At 41.8% G+C, this 18,354-nt stretch overlaps 1 protein-coding gene across 2 annotated transcripts in view; it reads left to right on the top strand.

The window, feature by feature from the left end:
* GLRB (glycine receptor beta) overlaps positions 1-18,354 on the top strand; it is a 205,677-nt gene that overhangs the window by 114,673 nt on the left and 72,650 nt on the right. For both annotated transcript variants that reach the window (XM_030192686.1, XM_030192685.1), the window contains exon 7: positions 16,820-16,960. In XM_030192686.1, the coding sequence (XP_030048546.1) occupies positions 16,820-16,960 (141 nt within the window). The remainder of the gene's footprint in view (positions 1-16,819; positions 16,961-18,354) is intronic.

Genomic DNA, 18,354 nt, shown 5'->3' with positions numbered 1-18,354 from the left:
ATATTGACTGAGATACCCATATTCTGTGTTGGACATTTTTTCTTAAATACCCTTCCGTATGAATGTATCAGCATTGATTTCTTCTCTCCTACCTTTCTCACTCCCTTACATATCCTTTGGTTAGCTGTCTTTTACTTTTTCTCCTTTCCTGTCTACTCTTATAATTCTGTTCTTTGACAGGTCTCTCTAAGGCGGTATATCAAATTTTGTAGTAAACTTAAACTCTAAATTTGAGTCACGAGCAGTTTTCTTTTTAAGACAGGGAGCTCAACTTGAGGGATCAAGGGGAGGAAGTTCTAATAGTTGGAGGATACTTCAATTTGACTTGAATCTTAAAGTAGATAATACAGGGAATCCAGGAACTGAATTGGGACGCTACAGAGTAAAAGTGAAGAAAGTTTATACAGAGGTTTTTACTTGACACATGGAAGTAGAGACAAGGGAATGCGAGAAAATATACCTTTTTCACTTGTCTGTACATAAATCCTATTCACAGACTGATTTAATCTTACTGGAGAGTCCTTTTAATCATGGCCTTGGGGAGTGTCAACCGTTGTCATCCCGCTTCGCTCCTTCGATCAGAATGCGATTCAGGGTTCACTGTTTTACTTAAGAACATTACTACTACTACTATTTAGCATTTCTATAGTGCTACAAGGCATACGCAGCGCTGCACAAACATAGAAGAAAGACAGTCCCTGCTCAAAGAGCTTACAATCTAATAGACAAAAAATAAAGAGTAGCTATACTGGGTCTGACCAGTGGTCCATCTAGTCCAGTATTGTTTCCAACAGTGGCCAATCCAGGTCACAAGTACCTGGTAGGAACCCAGATAGTAGCAACATTCCATTCTTCCGATCTCAGGGCATGCAGTGACTTCCCCATGTCTGTCTCAATAGTAGACTATAGACTTTTCCTCCAGGAACTTGTCCAAACCTTTTTTAAACTCAGATTCGCTAACCACAGTTACTACATCCTCTGGCAAAGAGTTCCAGATCTTAACTATTCGCTGAGTGAAAAATATTTCCTCCTATTTGTTTTAAAGTTATTTGCATGTATCTTTTTTGAGTGTCCTCTAGTCTTGGAACGAGTTAAAAAAAAAATCGATTTACTTCTACTCATTCTACAGCACTCAGGATTTTGTAGACCTCAATCATATCTCCCTTCATCCATCTCTTTTCCAGGCTGAAGAGCCCTAACCTCTTCAGCCTTTCTTCATATGAGAGGAGTTCCATCCCCTTTATCATTTTGGTTGCTCTTCTTTGAACCTTTTCTAATTCTGCTATATCTTTTTTGAGGTACAGTGTCTGGAACGGAACGCAATACTCAAGGTGAGGTTGCACATGGAGTGATACAGAGGTATTATAGTATTTTTAGTCTTATTCACCATCCATTTCCTAATAATTCCTAGCATCCTGTTTGCTTTTTTGGCCACCACCGCACATTGAGCAGAAGATTTCAGCCTATTATCTACATATTATCTACAATGACACCTAGATCTTTGAGGAGTAGCCTAGTGGTTAGTGCAGCAGACTTTGCCCTAGGGAACTAGGTTTGATTCCCACTGCAGCTCCTTGTGACTCTGGGCAAGTCACTTAACCCTCCACTGCCCCAGGTACAAATAAGTACCTGTATATCTATATATATAAAAGGCAAGACCAACGTTCTATGAAGCCTCCAGCCGGAAGTGTGAAGCGCCAGAGATATCCGGTTTCCCCATGAGTGAAGGAAAACAGCACAGCACGAAATCCCTCTCTCTGTAACAGTGAAGGACTCAGAGGGGGAGGGGAGAAAGATGCCCTCACTCTCTTTGTAACACAAACACAGAACAGCAGGAAACTTAACACTGAAGGACTGGACTCCAAGGGGGGAGGGGGAGGGAGAGAGGGCAGAGGGCAGGGACACACACTCCCACATGCACACTCTGAAGAAAACCTTGCTAGCCCCCCCCCCCCCCCCCCCCGTTTCATTTGCATCAGAAATGGGGCTTTTTTACTAGTATTATGTAAACAACTTTGAATGTAGTTGCAAAAACCACAGAAAGGGTGGTATATCAAGTCCCTTTACCTTTCCGGGCTGCTGACTCCCAAGTTGGACCCTAGCATCAGATAACTATGATTCGGATTATTCTTTCAAATGTGCATCACTTTGCATTTGTCCACATTAAATTTCATCCGCCATTTGGAAGTTTGTCCCCATCCCTGCCCCGTCCCCGTGGGTTCTGTCTTCGTCCCTGCACTGTCCCCACAGGCCCTGTCTCTGTCCTTGCCCTATCCCCGCAGGTTCTGTCCCCATCTCCTCCCCGTCCCTGTGGGCTCTGTAGAAGCCTTGAACAATTATGATTTTATATTTAAATCTTTTTATTAAAGTATAAAAGAGAACAATATGCTGTGCAACTGTTGTGTATAAATTACAAATATAAAACAATAACAATAGCAAGCAGCTATAATAACCTTTCTCATCACCACCCTCTACCTTCCAACCCCAACAATAGCTAATTTCTACTACCCCAAGGAATTCAAATCACCCTGTTAAAATGTCCAGGGGTACAAAATACAACCCGTTCTGTATGTCCTAGAGGGGAGAAATATGCCTATGAAGCACTGTTATGACTATTTAAATCTGTGGATGAATAAGAAATCATCAAAAATCTCATGATTCAGTCTTGCTCGCCGTCTTCCATAGTCCTTCCTGCAAATGAAGATGTCTTCTTAGAAGAGGTGCTGGTAGCAGGATGTACAGGATCTCCAATGCAATTTTTCTAGTTGTGGCCAACATGTGTGCTTGTTTTTCCAAAAAATCAAAATATGGTGTCTGCATCACTGAAGCATAACTAACATTCCAGTTCATTAACAGGCATCAAAGTAGAAGATGACACGGGGACAGAATTTGTCCCCCGCCCCGTCTCTATGGGATCTGTTCTCAACCCGTTCCCATAGGCTCTCTCCCTGTCTCCATCCCCATGGTTACTGCGGGTCCCCGTGTCATTCTCTAATTCTACCTATTTTCTATCCACTAACCAGTTCCTAATCCACAACAAAACATTGCCTCATATCTCATGACACTTGAATTTTCTCAGGAGTCTCTCATGATGAACTTTATCAAAAGCTTTCTGAAAATCTAGATACACTACATCAACGGGCTCACCTTTATCCACATCTTTATTCAAGCAAATTGGTGAAGCAAGACTTCCATTGCCTGAACCCAGGCTGTCTCTGTCCCATGAAACCATGTTTGTCTATGTGATCTGTAATTTTATTCTTTACTAGTAAAAAAAGGCCCGTTTCTCACACAGATGAAGTGGGCGCTAGCAAGGTTATCATGTAATGGTGATTATGTTTTTAAGGGAACAGTTAGGAGAAATGGTCTGTCGTGATAAGTAATAATTGGGAAGGGTGTATAATGAGTAATATGCTCCAGGGGTATGAAATACAGATTGTTTTATCTATGTTTTTTTGTTTTAATCTTTCTTTTTTTGTGATTTTTATTTATAGTATTTTTTAAAAGATAAAGAGTACGCAGACTCCAGCATTTCTCCTCTCTTCCCTCCCCTCCATCCATGTGCATCTCTTTCATGACTTCCCTCCCCTCCATCCAATCATGTCCAGCAACTCTCCATTCTCCCTTGCCCCCTCCATTCATCCATCCATGTTCAGCAGTTCTCCTCTCTCCCCTGCCCTCTCCTCCATCCACCCATATCCAGCAAATTTCCTTTCTCCCCTGCCCCCATTCATCCATCAATCCATGTCCAGCAATTCTCCTCTTTCCCCTGCCCTCCACTCCATCCATCCATGTCCAGCAACTCTCTATTCTCCCCTGCCATCTCCTCCATCCATCCATGTCCAGCAACTTTCCATTCTGCCCGCCCTCTCCGCCTTCCATCCTTATCCAGCAAATTTGCTCTCTCCCCTGCCCTCTCCTCCATCCATCCATGTCCAGCAATTCTCCTCTCTCCCCTGCCCTCCCCTCCCCTCCATCCATTTCCAGCATTTCTCCTCTCTCCCCCTGCCCTCCCCTCCTGTCCTGTCCAGCGATCTCTTCTCTTCCCCTGCCCTCCCCTCCTGTCCTGTCCATCGATCTCTTCTCTCCCCCTTCCCTCCCCTCCTCTCCTGTCCAGCGATCTCTTCTCTACCTCTGCCCTCCCATCCATGCCCAGCGATTCTCCCTGCCCTCCCTCAGCTCCCTGACAGCCCTTCTCTCCGTTCCTCCCCCCCCTGCGCATTTAACCCTTTTATTTTCAGGCGCAGCGACGGCAGTGTAGAGGACAACACAGCTTCTCCATTCCCTCAAACAGTGTCCCACCCTCGCAGAAACAGGAAATGCATCATCGCAGAAGGTGGGATTCTGTGTGAGGGAAGGGAGAAGCTGGAGGCGAGCCGCTGTGTTGTCCTCTTCACTGCCGTCGCTGCGCCTGAAAGTAAAAGGGTTAAACATGCGCAAGGGGGGAGGAACGGAGAGGAGGGCTGTCGATCGGGAAGCTGAGGGCGGGAAGGAGCGGAGGGACCATCCAAGAGCTGCCTGGCTGCAGCGCTGCTGCGCCAGGCAGCCCTGCGTTTGGGAGGGCAGCAGCCAGGGAAAGGTCAGCCTCTTATAAGGGGCGCCTATGACTGTCCTCCCATCCCATCCATGTCCATCAATTCTCCTCTGCCCTGCCCTCCCTCCCCTCGATGTCCTGCAATTCTCTCCTCCTGACATCATCTCGCCTCCAGCGTTCGCTTGCCCCTCATTGTTCCGCCCTCTGACATCATTACATTTTGACGTGAGGGCGGGGCAATGAGTGGGAATGGATGTTACGAACCCAGTCATCCAGACGTGGAATTTTGGAGGTGCAAATTATTACATAGGATAATAGTTCCACTATTTTCCCCAGCACAGATATTGGGCTTACCAGTCTGTAATTTCCTGGATCACCCCTGGAACCCTTTTAAAAAATCGGTGTCACATTGGCCACCCTCCAATCTTCAGGCACTATGAATGATTTTAATGACAGGTTACATAGTACTAACAGCAGATCAGCAATTTCATTCTTTTCTTCGAGTACCCTTGGATGTATGCCATCTGGTCCAGGTAATTTACTACTTTTTAGTTTGTCGATTTGGCGCGTCTTCCAGGTTCAATGAGAGTTCTTTCAGTTCTTCCACATCATCACCCTTGAAAACCATTTCCGATACAGGCAGATCTCTTACATCTTCTTCTGTAAAGACTGAAGCAAAGAATTTGGCCTTGACCTCCCTGAGTGCCTCTTTTGCTCCTTCATGATCTAACGGTCCCATGGATTCCCTCGCAGACTTTGTGCTTCTGATGTACCTGAAAAACTTGTTACTGTGAGTTTTAGCTACTGCAGCAAATTTCTCTTCAAATTCTCTTTTAGCCTTCTTTATTAATGCTTTCCATCTGACTTGCCAGTGCTTATGTTGCTTCTTATTTTCTTCATCCGGATCCTTTTTCCATTATTTGAAGGACATTCTTTTGGCTGTAATAGCCTCTTTCACTCTACCTTTTAATCAATCTTTCCACCTTTGTAAGTATGTGAAATTCATCTGGACTGGGCTTCCAAAGTGGTATTTTTGAATAAGGTCCAGACCTGATTTAGTGTCCTAACCTTTGCCGCTACAGTAGTATCACAGTAAAAGGTCAGGCCACCATCCACTGTAGTACTCCAACAAAAGGTCAGGCCACTCATCTGGCAACCATCTCCATCAGAAGAGTCTCTCACATTCAAAAAGGGAGAGATCAATCTCCCAACTCTTTAGGCTCACCTGCTGTAGGTTCAGTCTTTGGGTTCCCCCTTCTCAGTTCTGGTGAGTCCGGAATCCCCAGTAATCGCTCATCTTTTGTTCCTTTATAGTCCTGGAGTATAAACAGATATCCTTTCCCCCTACCCCTTTAGGGGCCTAACCAGTGTCCTTTTCTCCCTTCCCAGGTTTTATCATCAGTCAATATCTGCCTTACTATGCAAATGAGATTCTAATGTCTCTTCAGTTTAGTTGCCGAGTGTTCTTAACTCACTTCCCACACTCAGAGAATTGTATCACTAGAATCCAGAAGGGTTATTTCCCTCCCCCCTCACACACTTCCCATGTGACCTTCCCTTACAATCTACAACCTCCCATGTAGGCCCATTGTATTTGCCTTAACTGTATAAGTGGGACTGCAGGACTAACCTGAAACTTCGGTTGTTATTCTATAAGGCCAGCATCTGGTACAGCTCCCCTAGAGGTCTTCATCTCTCAGTGACTGGACATATACCCCATCACAGGGAAGCAGTGGTGGAATCACTTGTATGGACCAATCTTGCAGCTAGGCAGAGGTAGAAACTACATAAAGGCTAAACATTATCAAATGATCACAAGGGACCTGGAAGAATATTTTGTAATCCTTTGGGAGGGAACGTAGGCATTTGTTAAGAGAGGTTATGACATCATTAGCAAAATGTCAGAAGAAGCATAAAGTCAGGAAGGAGGAGAACATTAGTGAAAGAACTGTACATTTGGAAAAGAGGCACACAGCGTAAAGGGCACAACAATTTTTTATTTAGGTATGGTAAGGCAAAGAGAAATATGAACATGGGAATAGAGCGAGCAGGATTCTAGCTAACAATGGCACAACAGGTGAAAACTGCTGTATTAAAATAAAGAATGTGAGAGGGAAGCTCTGAAGAGGATGCTGACATTAAGAATTGCTTTCAGGAGCTTTATCAAAAGCTGAAAGAGCAGAACCCAACTATTTGGAACGATACATAGCAGACTGTTTAAAGGGGATAGGTCTGAATAGGCTAACAATTGAAGAATCAGCTCTCTTGGAGTAAGAGCTAACGCTGAAGCGGAGTGAGCAATTACAGAACTAAGAGTTGGTAAAACTCTGGAAAAGATTGGTCTGACAGCCAAATTTTAAAAGCAGTGGTTATCCCGTGTTTAGTGGAGGTATGTAATTCAGTTTTGAAAGCTGGGAGATGCTATGAAGACAGCAGGCATAGTAGTGTTATAAAAATTGGGGGAAGACCCCACAAGCTGCAGCTCCTAAATGTTGTTATAGCTTTTAAATTTAGACATTAAAATTCTGGCAAAATTGCTTATAAATAGATTGGCAGTCTATGTCACTAAAATGATTCATGGGCTTCATACTAGGGCAGTATGCAAGGGATAATATCAGTAAAGCTTTTATTTTTATTTTATTTTTATTTATTTAATTTTCAAATTACAAGTTTACAAACTTGTTTAGGAAAAATTGTATATTGAGGATACATTATTTCAAAGAAATCTGTTATATACATAGATTTACCTCTCACCAATATAAGTCCACCAAAAGGGAGCTCAAAATATACAAATTGTTGAAGAAATAGCAAGCAAATTAACATAATTAAACTGAGTAGGCAGAAGTATATAGGTCACTATATTACATTATCAAACGTTATTGCTAGTTGGAAGTACTGTTCCAACAGTCCTTCCAGATATAAAAGACTCTAGTTGGGATGGTTCAAAAAAGACAAATTTTTCGGATTGGTAGGTGACTAAACATTTGCAGGGAAATTTTAGAAAGAAAGTTGCTCCCAAGTTAACTACTTCTTGCTTCTTCTGAAGAAACTTTTTCCGGCGCAGCTGTGTTTCCCTCGATACATCTGGGAAAATATTAATTTTTAAACCCTTGAAAAGTGTACAACGATTTTTATAAAATAGTCTTAATATCCAAAGTTTATCTGGTGCTAGAACCACCGTAGCCACCAAAGTGGCAGGTACAACTTGATCTGTATCCGACATCTCTAATAAGGCAGAAACATCAAGGGGTTGATTTTCAAACTGTTGTTGTTGTTGATTCCCAGACAGAAGATAGAATACTTGTGTAAAAGGAGGTATATTCTCCTCATTTACTTGTAAAATCTCTTTTAGGTATATTTTTAACATCTCTTTAGGAGCCATAGTGGACATATAGGGAAAATTTACAAACCGCAAATTATTATTTCTAGTAAAATTTTCCATAATCTCTGCTTTTCTTCTTAGATTAACTAAGTCTTTTAACATAGTATTTTGCACTTCTTGTATTTGTTGTATATCCTTGGTCTGTTTTTCCACCTGTATATTCAACTGCTTAACTTTATCTTCTACACAATCCACATCTTGTTTAAGTTTTTGTATCTGGGGTACTAAAGCTTTGCCCAAATCTGCTATGAGAGTCCCAAGGCAGTCAAGTGTCACTTCGGGGGGGGGGGGGGGGGGGGGTTAGTTTGAAATGCTGCAAGTGAAAAGGTTCCTACCTCCGTTTGCTGTAAGGCAATTCCAACCCCGCTAGAGATACTCCATTCCTCCGCTGATGTTCTCACCAACATGTTCGATACTGCTCCTTCGTGTTCTTCTCTTGCCCTCGGTCTCCCTTCCTCTACTTCCCCTTCCGGGATTAGATTCGGTGACGCCGATGTTGAAGGAGCGGATCCATGAGGCATTGGAGGAGGAGGAGGCGTTCGAGCGTCGGGGCTCAATGAAACTTCCAGCTCTAAGGACCCCTGCATGCCTTCAACTGCTGCAGGAGACAACAGCGAGCCGCCTACCGGCGTACTAGCGTCCTGAGCCCGCTGCAAAAAAGAATCTATCGGGCCACTTCGAATTGGGGTACCCAGTCGCTGGAGAGCTCCGACAGCGGCTTTCACCCTTCTCTTCGGCATTTTAAGGTATGGCTATGGTAGAAAACTACCCCAGTCTATATTAGGAAAATTTCACGGGAGCTCCCACAATACGTCCGTCCTACTCGGTGGCCATTTTGAACTCCTTAATATCAGTAAAGTTTTAAATTTTCACTTGATAGGCAAGGAGAAGGAATATGCCCTCACTGCTACTGGTGTTGGACTCTGAAAATGCGTTTGATCATATTCACTGATTATTCATGTTTGCAACACTACAAGAGACGGGGATTGGACACAATTATTGTAGATGGTTATAGGCAAAGCACACTGAACCAAAGTCCTGGATTTGCGTAAACGAGTGGTATATTTGGAAATTCCTGCTAAACAGTGGTACTAGTCAAGGTTGCCCAATGTCCCTGCTGCTGTTTGCCATAATGCTAGAACCACTGGTGGCAAGAATAAGGCAAATGAAGATATCAAAGGAATAGAAGTGAGACTGATAATTTGTAAAATAGTACTTTATACAGATGATATTAACTCATTTAACTATGCCAATTTTAAGATAAATTATGTCAAGACAGAGGTTTTAAACATATATTTAGCCCTGGAAGAGGGAGAAGCTGTTAAAGAAGTTTTCTCCTTTAGATGGGAAAGAGAAACTGTTAAGTACATGGCAGTGAATATTTAACTGAAACTGAGGGCTCTGTTTGGGTATAATTATAGGAAACCTTTGCAACCGGTAGAGTGGAATATAGACCAATTTCCCAGAGTAGCTAGTGTGAAAATAAACTTGTTGCCTAGGAGTATCCAAAGGAGTGTTGAGATTGGTTCAAAGAGAGATTTTTTTTAGCTATTTATGGAGAAGGAGGGGGGTAAAGAGGATTATACTATATAAAAATAGGGAACAAGATATTAGCAAAGGTGGAAAGAAGAGCAAACGACAGCCAGCGTGGTTAAAAGATGAAGTGGAAGAGGCTATTAAAGCCAAAAGAACATTCTTCAAAGAATGAAAAAAGGATCCAAATGAAAAAAATAAGAAGCAACAGAAACACTGTCAAGCTAGGTGCAAAGCATTGATAGAGAAGGCTAAAAGAGAATATGAAGAAAAACTTGCTGCAGAGATGTAAGAGATCTATCTGTACCAGAAATGGTTTTCAAGGGTGATAATGTGGAGGAACTGAAAGGAATCTCGGTGAACCTGAAAGACATACTGAGCCAAATTGGCAAGTTAAAGAGTGATAAATCACCTGGACCAGATGGTATACATCCCAGGGTACTGAAAGAACTCAAACATGAAATTGCTGATCTGCTGTTAGCGATCTATAACCTGTCATTAAAATAGTCTATAGTGCATGAAGTTTGGAGGGTAGCCAATGTAATACCGATTTTTTAAAAAAGGGGCCCAGAGGTGATACGGGATATTACAGGCCTTCGGTTCCAGGCAAAACAGTGGAAACTATTATAAAGAATAAAATCACGAACACATAGACATGGTTTAATGGGACAGAGTCAGCATGGGTTCAACCAAGAGAGATCTTGCCAACCATGTGGATAAAGGTAAGCCGTTTGATGTAGTATACCTAGCTTTTCAGAAATCTTTTGATAAAGTTCCTCATGAGAGACTCCTGAGAAAATTAAAAAGTCATGGGATAGGAGGCACAGTCCTTCTGTGGATTAGGAATTGGTTGTCAGACAGAAAACAGTGGGTACGGTTAAATGGCCATTTTTTCCAATGGAGGAGGGTTAATAGTGGAGTTCCACAGGGATTGGTACTGGGACAGGTGCCATTTAACATATTTATAAATGATCTGGGAATTGGAATGATAAGTGAGGTGATTAAATTTGCAGGTGTCACAAACTATTCAAAGTTGTCAAAACACATGCAGATTGTGAAAATTGCAGGAAACTGGAAGACTGGGCATCCAAATGGCAGATGAAATTTAATGTGGACAAATGCAAAGTGATGCATATTAGTAAGAATAATCCAAATCACAATTGCTGAACACTAGGATCCACCTTAGGAGTCAGCACTCAAGAAAAAAAACAATGCATTGAAACCTTCTGCCCAGTATGTGACGGCAGCCAAAAAAGCAAACGGGATGCTAGGAATAATTTGGAAAGGGATGCAGAATAAGACAAATTATTATACTGCGTCTCTGTCACTCCATGGTGCAACATTGCATTTAGTATTGCTTTCAATTCTAGTCATCTTATCTAAAAAAAGATACAGCGGAATTAGTAAACGTTCAAAGAAGAGCAATCAAAATGATAAAGGGGATGGAACTCCCCCCATATGAGGAAATGCTAAAGTGGTGAGGGCTCTTCAGCTTGGAAAAGAGATGGGTGAGGGGAGATTGAGGTCTACCTAAGTGGTGTAGAACGGGTTGAAGTGAATCAATTTTTCACTCTTTAAAAATGTATAAAGACCATGGGACACTCAGTGAAATTACATGGAAATACTTTTAAAACAAATAGGAGAAAATATTTTTTCACTCAAAGAATGGTTAACTGTGGAACTGTTTGCCGGAGGATGTGATAACAGTGGTTCGCATATCTGGGTTTAAAAAAGGTTTGGACAAGGTCATGGAGGAACAGTCCATAGTTTTATTGAGATGGGATTGGTAGCATGGAATGTTGCTACTAATTGGGTTTCTGCCAGGTAGTTGTGACCTGGATTGGTCACTTCTGGAAGCAAGATACTGGGCTTGATGGACCATTGGTTTGACCCAGTATGGCTTTTCTTATGTTCTTAAGGTGGCTTGGCGGCACCCAATATTTTAGAGCAACTCAGTTGAGGATAATGCTAAAATGGTGAGGCAAGCACAACATGAAAACTTGGGCCAAATGGGAACCAGAATTGACTGGGCTTATGCCATTATTGAGCTGATCCTGGCTACCAAAAGAGATAAGGATAAAAGAACTGATTTACATAACTAACAGTAGAGGTGTTGGATGGAATTGAAGGGGAAAAATATCCAGGCATTTATGGCTTTAATTTCAAGATATGATGAAAAGGTGGCAGGGAGGACCATAAACTTTCTGAATATTGTTTATTGAATTAAGCCCATGAAAGAAGTAACAGGGGGCGAGGATAAGTGTATAACTCACTGCGTGATAGAAACCAGATGGCTCATTACAAATCGTTGCACTCTACCTGCAAGAGGGGAATTGACACAGAAACAAAAGATGGAAAAGTATGGGGATCCTTCGAGAAATGGTGGAAGAGTAATATTAGGAGAGTAAAAAATGCTTTGCAGTAGAGAAGAGAGGTGTGGGTGTTGACACTTTTATTGTTTTTATTGTTGGGTATTTTTATTTGTTGGATACGAATGTTACTGAGTAGGAGGAGGAAGGAGATTGCTAGGTGAGAATTGTAAAGGGAAAGCAAAAACTGTAAGGGAGCATAATGCTGTAATTTGGCATACAAATATTTGTAGAGAAGTTTGTAAATTGTAATCGTGTCTTATTAAAATATAAATTAAAAAAAATAGAGTAGTATGTCTGAACAGAGAAGGATTCTACTTTTGGTAAAACCTTGGGATGACTTTGGAGAACTATCTTGTTATAAGTGAACTGAACAGAGAAGGATTCTACTTTTGGTAAAACCTTGGGATGACTTTGGAGAACTATCTTGTTATAAGTGAACTTGAAGCTTACTTTATTCATTTAGCTAACATAGTTGCAACAAGGAGGAATATTTTCCAAATGAGGTGCATAAGCAAGTCAGACTCCATTGGTCGAAAGAACAATTTAATCAGGGATATAAAGATAATGTATGTTGTGAAAATGATGAGGCTACTGTGATGATGAAGCTCCCACCTCAAGATCCCAGGTCCCTCTTTCACTCAGGGTGAGCTGGTTCTCAGTATGCAGATTTATGCAAATTAATCTACCACCCTTTTCTGCTCAGGGTGACCTGCTTCTCAAAAAGCAAACACAGTCAGGTTTCTCCTTTCAGGCTATTTTCATACACATCTTTATTCCAGCCTCTGGGGCACACTTCTTTCAGCTTAAAACACTTTCATAAGCTTAAACAGTTCTTCCAGCTTAACCATTTCATTTCTTCCTACTCAGTGCAATCTTCCTTTAACATTTCTTCTTGCACAGTTCAACATTCATAGATTTCTTCCCCCTAAGCCCTCTCACACAGACCTTTGGGCTCAGTATTAACTCAGTCCCCGGACATACAGTCCCCGGACACGCAGTCCCCGGACACAGAGTCCCCGGACACAGAGTCTTTTCCCCTGGGACACACAGTACCTCTTCACTGTTCTGAACAGACAGCCTTTTACTCAGTTCCTGGACACACAGTACCTCCTGGAACACATAGTTCTTATTCCTGGCACTCTAGGGCCTTCTTACCCCAGCCAGCTTCCTTCTTGGGAACACACTCACAGTTCTACCACCAGGCCAAAGGGCACAGCCAGTACTTCTCATGGGGATTCCCTGGCTTCAGCTACCAGCCCCTTATTCAGCTGCCAGCTCTCCTTTCCCCCTTCTCCCTCAGGCGGGGTACTCAGTGGTTAAGCCCAGGGTTGCCAGGTGGAAAATATTTTTCCAGCCTAAAGGAGCCCAAAATCCAGCCCAAAACCCGCCCAAACTCAAACCCCGCCCCTGACACCCCCGCCCCGCGTCATCAACCCCGCCCCCGCCGTCATCAACCCCGCCTTCCCCGTCTCTAACCCCGCCTCCCACGTCTCTAACCCCGCCTCCTACGTCACTAACCCCGCCTCCCACGTCACTAACCCCGCCTCCCACGTCACTAACCCCCGCCTCCCACGTCAGTAACCCCGCCCACCGCGGCCGAAAAAGCCACCTAAAAAAACCGCCCGAAGCACAAAAACCAGCCCAAAAAACCGCAACCCGCCGCGGGCAAAAATTTCCCGCGGCGGGTCGCGGAAAACCGCCCAATTGGGCGGTAAAACCGCCCACCTGGCAACACTGGTTAAGCCTCTCAACAGGACTCAGCCCTCCTCCTTCCCCCCTCTCCCTCAGGCGGGGTACTAAGTGGTTAATGGCCAAACAGGACCCAGCCCATAACCGGCTGCACCTGTTTCCATCTCCAGGACTCTCCCCGGTCCTAGCGACCTCCAGCTATACCTCCCCTTACTGGCTCCCTTCAGCAACTCACCCAGCCCTTCTCCCTGGACATTTTAGGGGTACAGCGCCCTCTAGGGGCCTAACCAGAGTAGGACAGCCTCTTCCTTCTTACAATGTGCAATGGTGATTTTTGATGCAGAAGCCCCTTTATGAATCTGAAAAAAATAGGTGTGTTAGAGAGCCCTGGAAATAGGGATACAGGTTTTAGAAATTGCCCTTATAACAAGATAGGCACTGCTGCAGGCAGGTATAAGTCACCCAAAGTTAATGAGGTTTCAACCGTTATCATGGAACCAAATTCCATCGCAACAGTCTCATTCACTGTGGCAATATGTTGATCCATTGGACCTTTATTCAATCGGATAAACTTCCCTCTAGCTGTGTAAGATCAGAGCCCTACTGTGTAACGCAGCCGGGGGGGGGGGGGGGATCATAGGGGCAGGATATGCATCTTTGGAACCTGTTGAAGAGCTAGGAACCTTGTCCTATTCATAATGGTGAAGCGCAAAAACAAGTCAGCAAAAAGAATAGCTTGGGGGAAGTTTATCCGATGGAATAAAGGTCCAATGGATCAACATATTGCCACAGTGAATGAGACTGTTTCGATGGGATTTGGTTCCATGATAACGGTTGAAACCTCATTATCTTTGGGTGAACGCAACTCACACTCTCAACCATTAACTAACTTTGGGAAGTCTTTGGTCTGTGTGAACAGGACCAGCTTAGTGGCCAGAAGGGAAGAAGTGTCTACTCACTCTTCTCAGTTATCTTCTGACATTGTACCTGTTTCTGTGCTGTCTCCTGTTAATTTTGATTGTTTCATTTACAAGTAAGTTGGAAGCTACTTTAAATGATGCAGTAATGCATATGGAGACTTCCTTGCATGCTAATCTTGCTCATTTTGTTAAGTATTCTGAGGATGCTTCGGCAAAATTATTAGAGCATGATAATAAATTCTACAGTTTGTGAACTTTTGGATAAGACTGAGACTCAGTGTTCTGCATTACAAGTAGCATTAACAACATTTGTTAAAGAAAGCTTGTCTATTTTTATTTGGAAAAATTAGAGGCTGTCTCTAGAGCTTCTAATTTAAGATATTTTCATATTACATGTTATTTGTCACCCGAAAAATTAGTGTGATAAATGCATATTATGTACCTCGAAGCTCAGTTGTTGATAATGAGGGAGCTTTTTCTCTAGGCAGTTTAGATGTATCGAAATTCTTAGTCTTCCCAAGCAATTACTTTTTTGTGAACAAACCATTATGATATTTCTAGACATTGCAAGGGCAACCCAACTGAGAAGAAGAGCTTTCCTACATTTAAAGACTAAGATACTGGCTGTGGGAGCTACTTTAGTTTCCCTTCAAAATGTTTGATTTCCTATAATAATAGTTACATTTTCTTAGATATATTTCAGTTGGAGATATTTTTGCAGGATAAGACAGTAGTTTAACAGGAAGATTCTCTCTGAAGATGATTCTTTTTGGTTGCGAGAATAATTTTGAGTTATGAAGATTAGTATTTGCCTGTGACTTTCAGGTTTCTTGTATTTTATTGTAATACATTTGATAATTTCAGTTTAAAAAAAAAGGTTCTTTTCTGGTATCAGGATTTTATTCTGCCAGATTGTAAGCAATCTGGAGTGGAGGAGTCTAGTGGTTAGGGTGGTGGACTTTGGTCCTGAGGAACTGAGTTCGATTCCCACTTCAGGCACAGGCAGCTCCTTGTGACTCTGGGCAAGTCACTTAACCCTCCATTGCCCCATGTAAGCTGCATTGAGCCTGCCATGAGTGGGAAAGCGCGAGGTACAAATGTAACAAAAATAAAATAAACAAAAAAATAAATACTACAGATTTTGAATTATTATAATAGATATGGTGGTAGTGAGTTAACTTATATTATGAATGTTTGATGAAATAATTACCGCTTTCAACTCTGATAACAAATATGGCTAACAAACCCCCAAAATATATGTAGACATGGTTTGGTTCACCCCAGAATGTTCCAAGAATGCGGTGTGTACCACTTGAGATTTCTTGGGGGTCTCTTTACTGTTCTCTTCTTCCTAGTGGTCAGCATTTTTCTTCTGCTCTTTTTTTGTTTCTGCTTTCTAATGATGTTACATCTGCTTCTGACTTCCATGACACAACTATATATTTGCTGAAGACTGAATAGGTCTGCTCTAAATGATATATTTTTTGTGAGGGGTTTCTAATCTAACTTGTTTTGGCCAAGTCAGAAGAGAAGGGGGATTCTGAGTGGACTTGCCCTTTGGAAGGTAATGTTATTCTGCACATAAGTCTCATTGGGCTCCTGCACAGAGAGGACCAGGCCTCGAAGGATATTTGTTGTGCTACCTGTTCATAGGTAATGTTCATGCTGTTTAAATCATAGCAATTAGTACTACTGTTGTTTGGTAGGTTTGCTACATGTATGTTGAGTAGGATTTTTCAGTTTTGGTTTTTTTTATTTCACGATGTGGCTGGTAGTGAAGAGATTTATGTTGCTATTACTCAGATGGCATGAAAATCAGAATTTTTATTTATGATTTTTTTTGGATGGCAATTTCCTTGGAGAAATGTGATAGTTCTGATCTGCACCTGTTTTTGGTGGGGGGAGATAGGGTTTTTTTGATGTAGAGAATGTTTACATTTAATTGATAAGATTTTTCATACTATGTCAGACCAAAGGTCCGTGAGGATACATGCAGTGTGACAGATATGTGAGCATCGTCCATCAAATGTGTCCCAACTGAAAAAACATTGAGGACCACTGCAGTAGAGCTTGTTTTATTTTGGGGACTGTTTTTCATCATTTTTGTTTGTGCTGCTTTGATAACAGATAGTGGGTGTTCTGAGTGCATAGCTCTTATAGGCAGTGATGATGTCACTGCAAAGCTGTTTTGTCTCACATCTGGTGTCAGGGTGAAACAAACCCATCTGTATGGGCTGGTCTAGCAGGATTCAAGGAAATGAAATTATCAGATAAATATAAAATATTACCTTAGTTTTTTTAAAGTTATGAACTACACTACGTAGTCATAGAGAGATATTTTTCCTGTTTCCTGGTCTATGCTAACCTTCTGACTTTTTTGTTTTTAAAGTTGGTTATACAACGGATGATTTACGGTTTATCTGGCAGTCTGGTGATCCTGTACAAATGGAGAAAATTGCTTTGCCTCAGTTTGACATTAAGACAGAAGATATTGAATATGGTAATTGTACCAAGTATTACAAAGGCACTGGTAGGTAACATATATAGCTATTACATACCAAGGCTGAGAGTAAAATTGAGGAAAATGAATTTACTGAAGAGAAAAAGTATCCTTGTTGTCTAAATCAAGCTTTTTCCCACAAATCAAAACAATAGTGCTCATTTGTGAGTAGGCTGATATGAGTTGTTGACTGATGAGTCACTGGTCACAACACGTTGAGAATCTTGGTTATGTTTCTTATGTTTTATTTGAAAACTAGTCTCTGCAGGTTCAATATACAGAGACTTCTGCACTTTTCTATATTGCTTAGTTTTCAGCGTATAGGGTTAGATTCTATTTATGGTGCCTGAAAAATCCGCACAGTAAAAAAAAAATGCGCCTAGGCGTATTCTCTAAAGTATGTCTAACTTTTATAGAATAGGCTTAAATTTCTGCATGGTATATAGAATATGCCAAGCGTCTCTCAACGTGAGCAAATTTGGTTGTGCCCATTTAAACCATGTTTTATTTTGCATAAATCCCAACGCCTGTATTAGGTGCAGAGCGGGTGCATTCCATAATAATGCGCATAGATTTTAGAAATTCCCATAACCACGCCCCCTTTCAACTGTGCAACTTGGAGTTTCAATGCACCACGTTACAGAATACGCTTAGGGAGTTGTGTGCATGACCCATAATGCCAATTAGTGCTGATAATTGCTTGTTAACATCCAGTTGACAGCGCTGATTAATTAAGTTACAATCATTAATAGGTGTGATATATAGAATTTAGGGGGATAACGCTTTACAGTTTATAAACTATGGGCCTGATAGTCAAAGAATTTATGTTCCTAAATTGGCCTCTTTGAAGCTTTACTAGGCTGAGTGCCTAACTTTATACTCAAATTTCACTAACCTCTTACATTTAGGAGCATAAAAATCGGGTGGCCACAGGGTGGATTTAGGGTATGGAAGATTTTCAGAACTAGGTTCATAAATCTAGGCAAATGAATGGTAGGCCTAAATTTATAAGAGTAACTTTTCATCCCTAAATTAAGATGAATTTTTAGCAGAAAACTTATGCTCATACGATGATGGTGTAAGTCCCTCCCCTTTTATTGCATATGTCATACTGAATGGTTTCTTTTCTTCCTTTTTTTTTTGTTTAAACAAAATGTAATATTAGACAAAGGGAGCCTGACTAAACACACACTTTGGGTGTGCTTTTAGCACCCATTGATAATTGGGTGCTAAAAATCAATTGTTGATGTTAATTGGCAGTCCTTAGAAATTTGCACACACATCTGGATGTGCACTATTCTATAAGGCACTGTGCCTTACTCCCATGGGAACGTATATCAAAAGGGGGTGTGACCATGGGCCAGTCAAGGGGCATTCCAAAAAGTTGTACATGGAATTACAGAATACTGCCTAACCACGCCTAA

The sequence above is a fragment of the Microcaecilia unicolor genome, chromosome 2, assembly GCF_901765095.1.
Source record: "Microcaecilia unicolor chromosome 2, aMicUni1.1, whole genome shotgun sequence".
NCBI classification, from domain to species: domain Eukaryota; kingdom Metazoa; phylum Chordata; class Amphibia; order Gymnophiona; family Siphonopidae; genus Microcaecilia; species Microcaecilia unicolor.
This window is presented reverse-complemented; position numbering and strand designations above follow the sequence as displayed.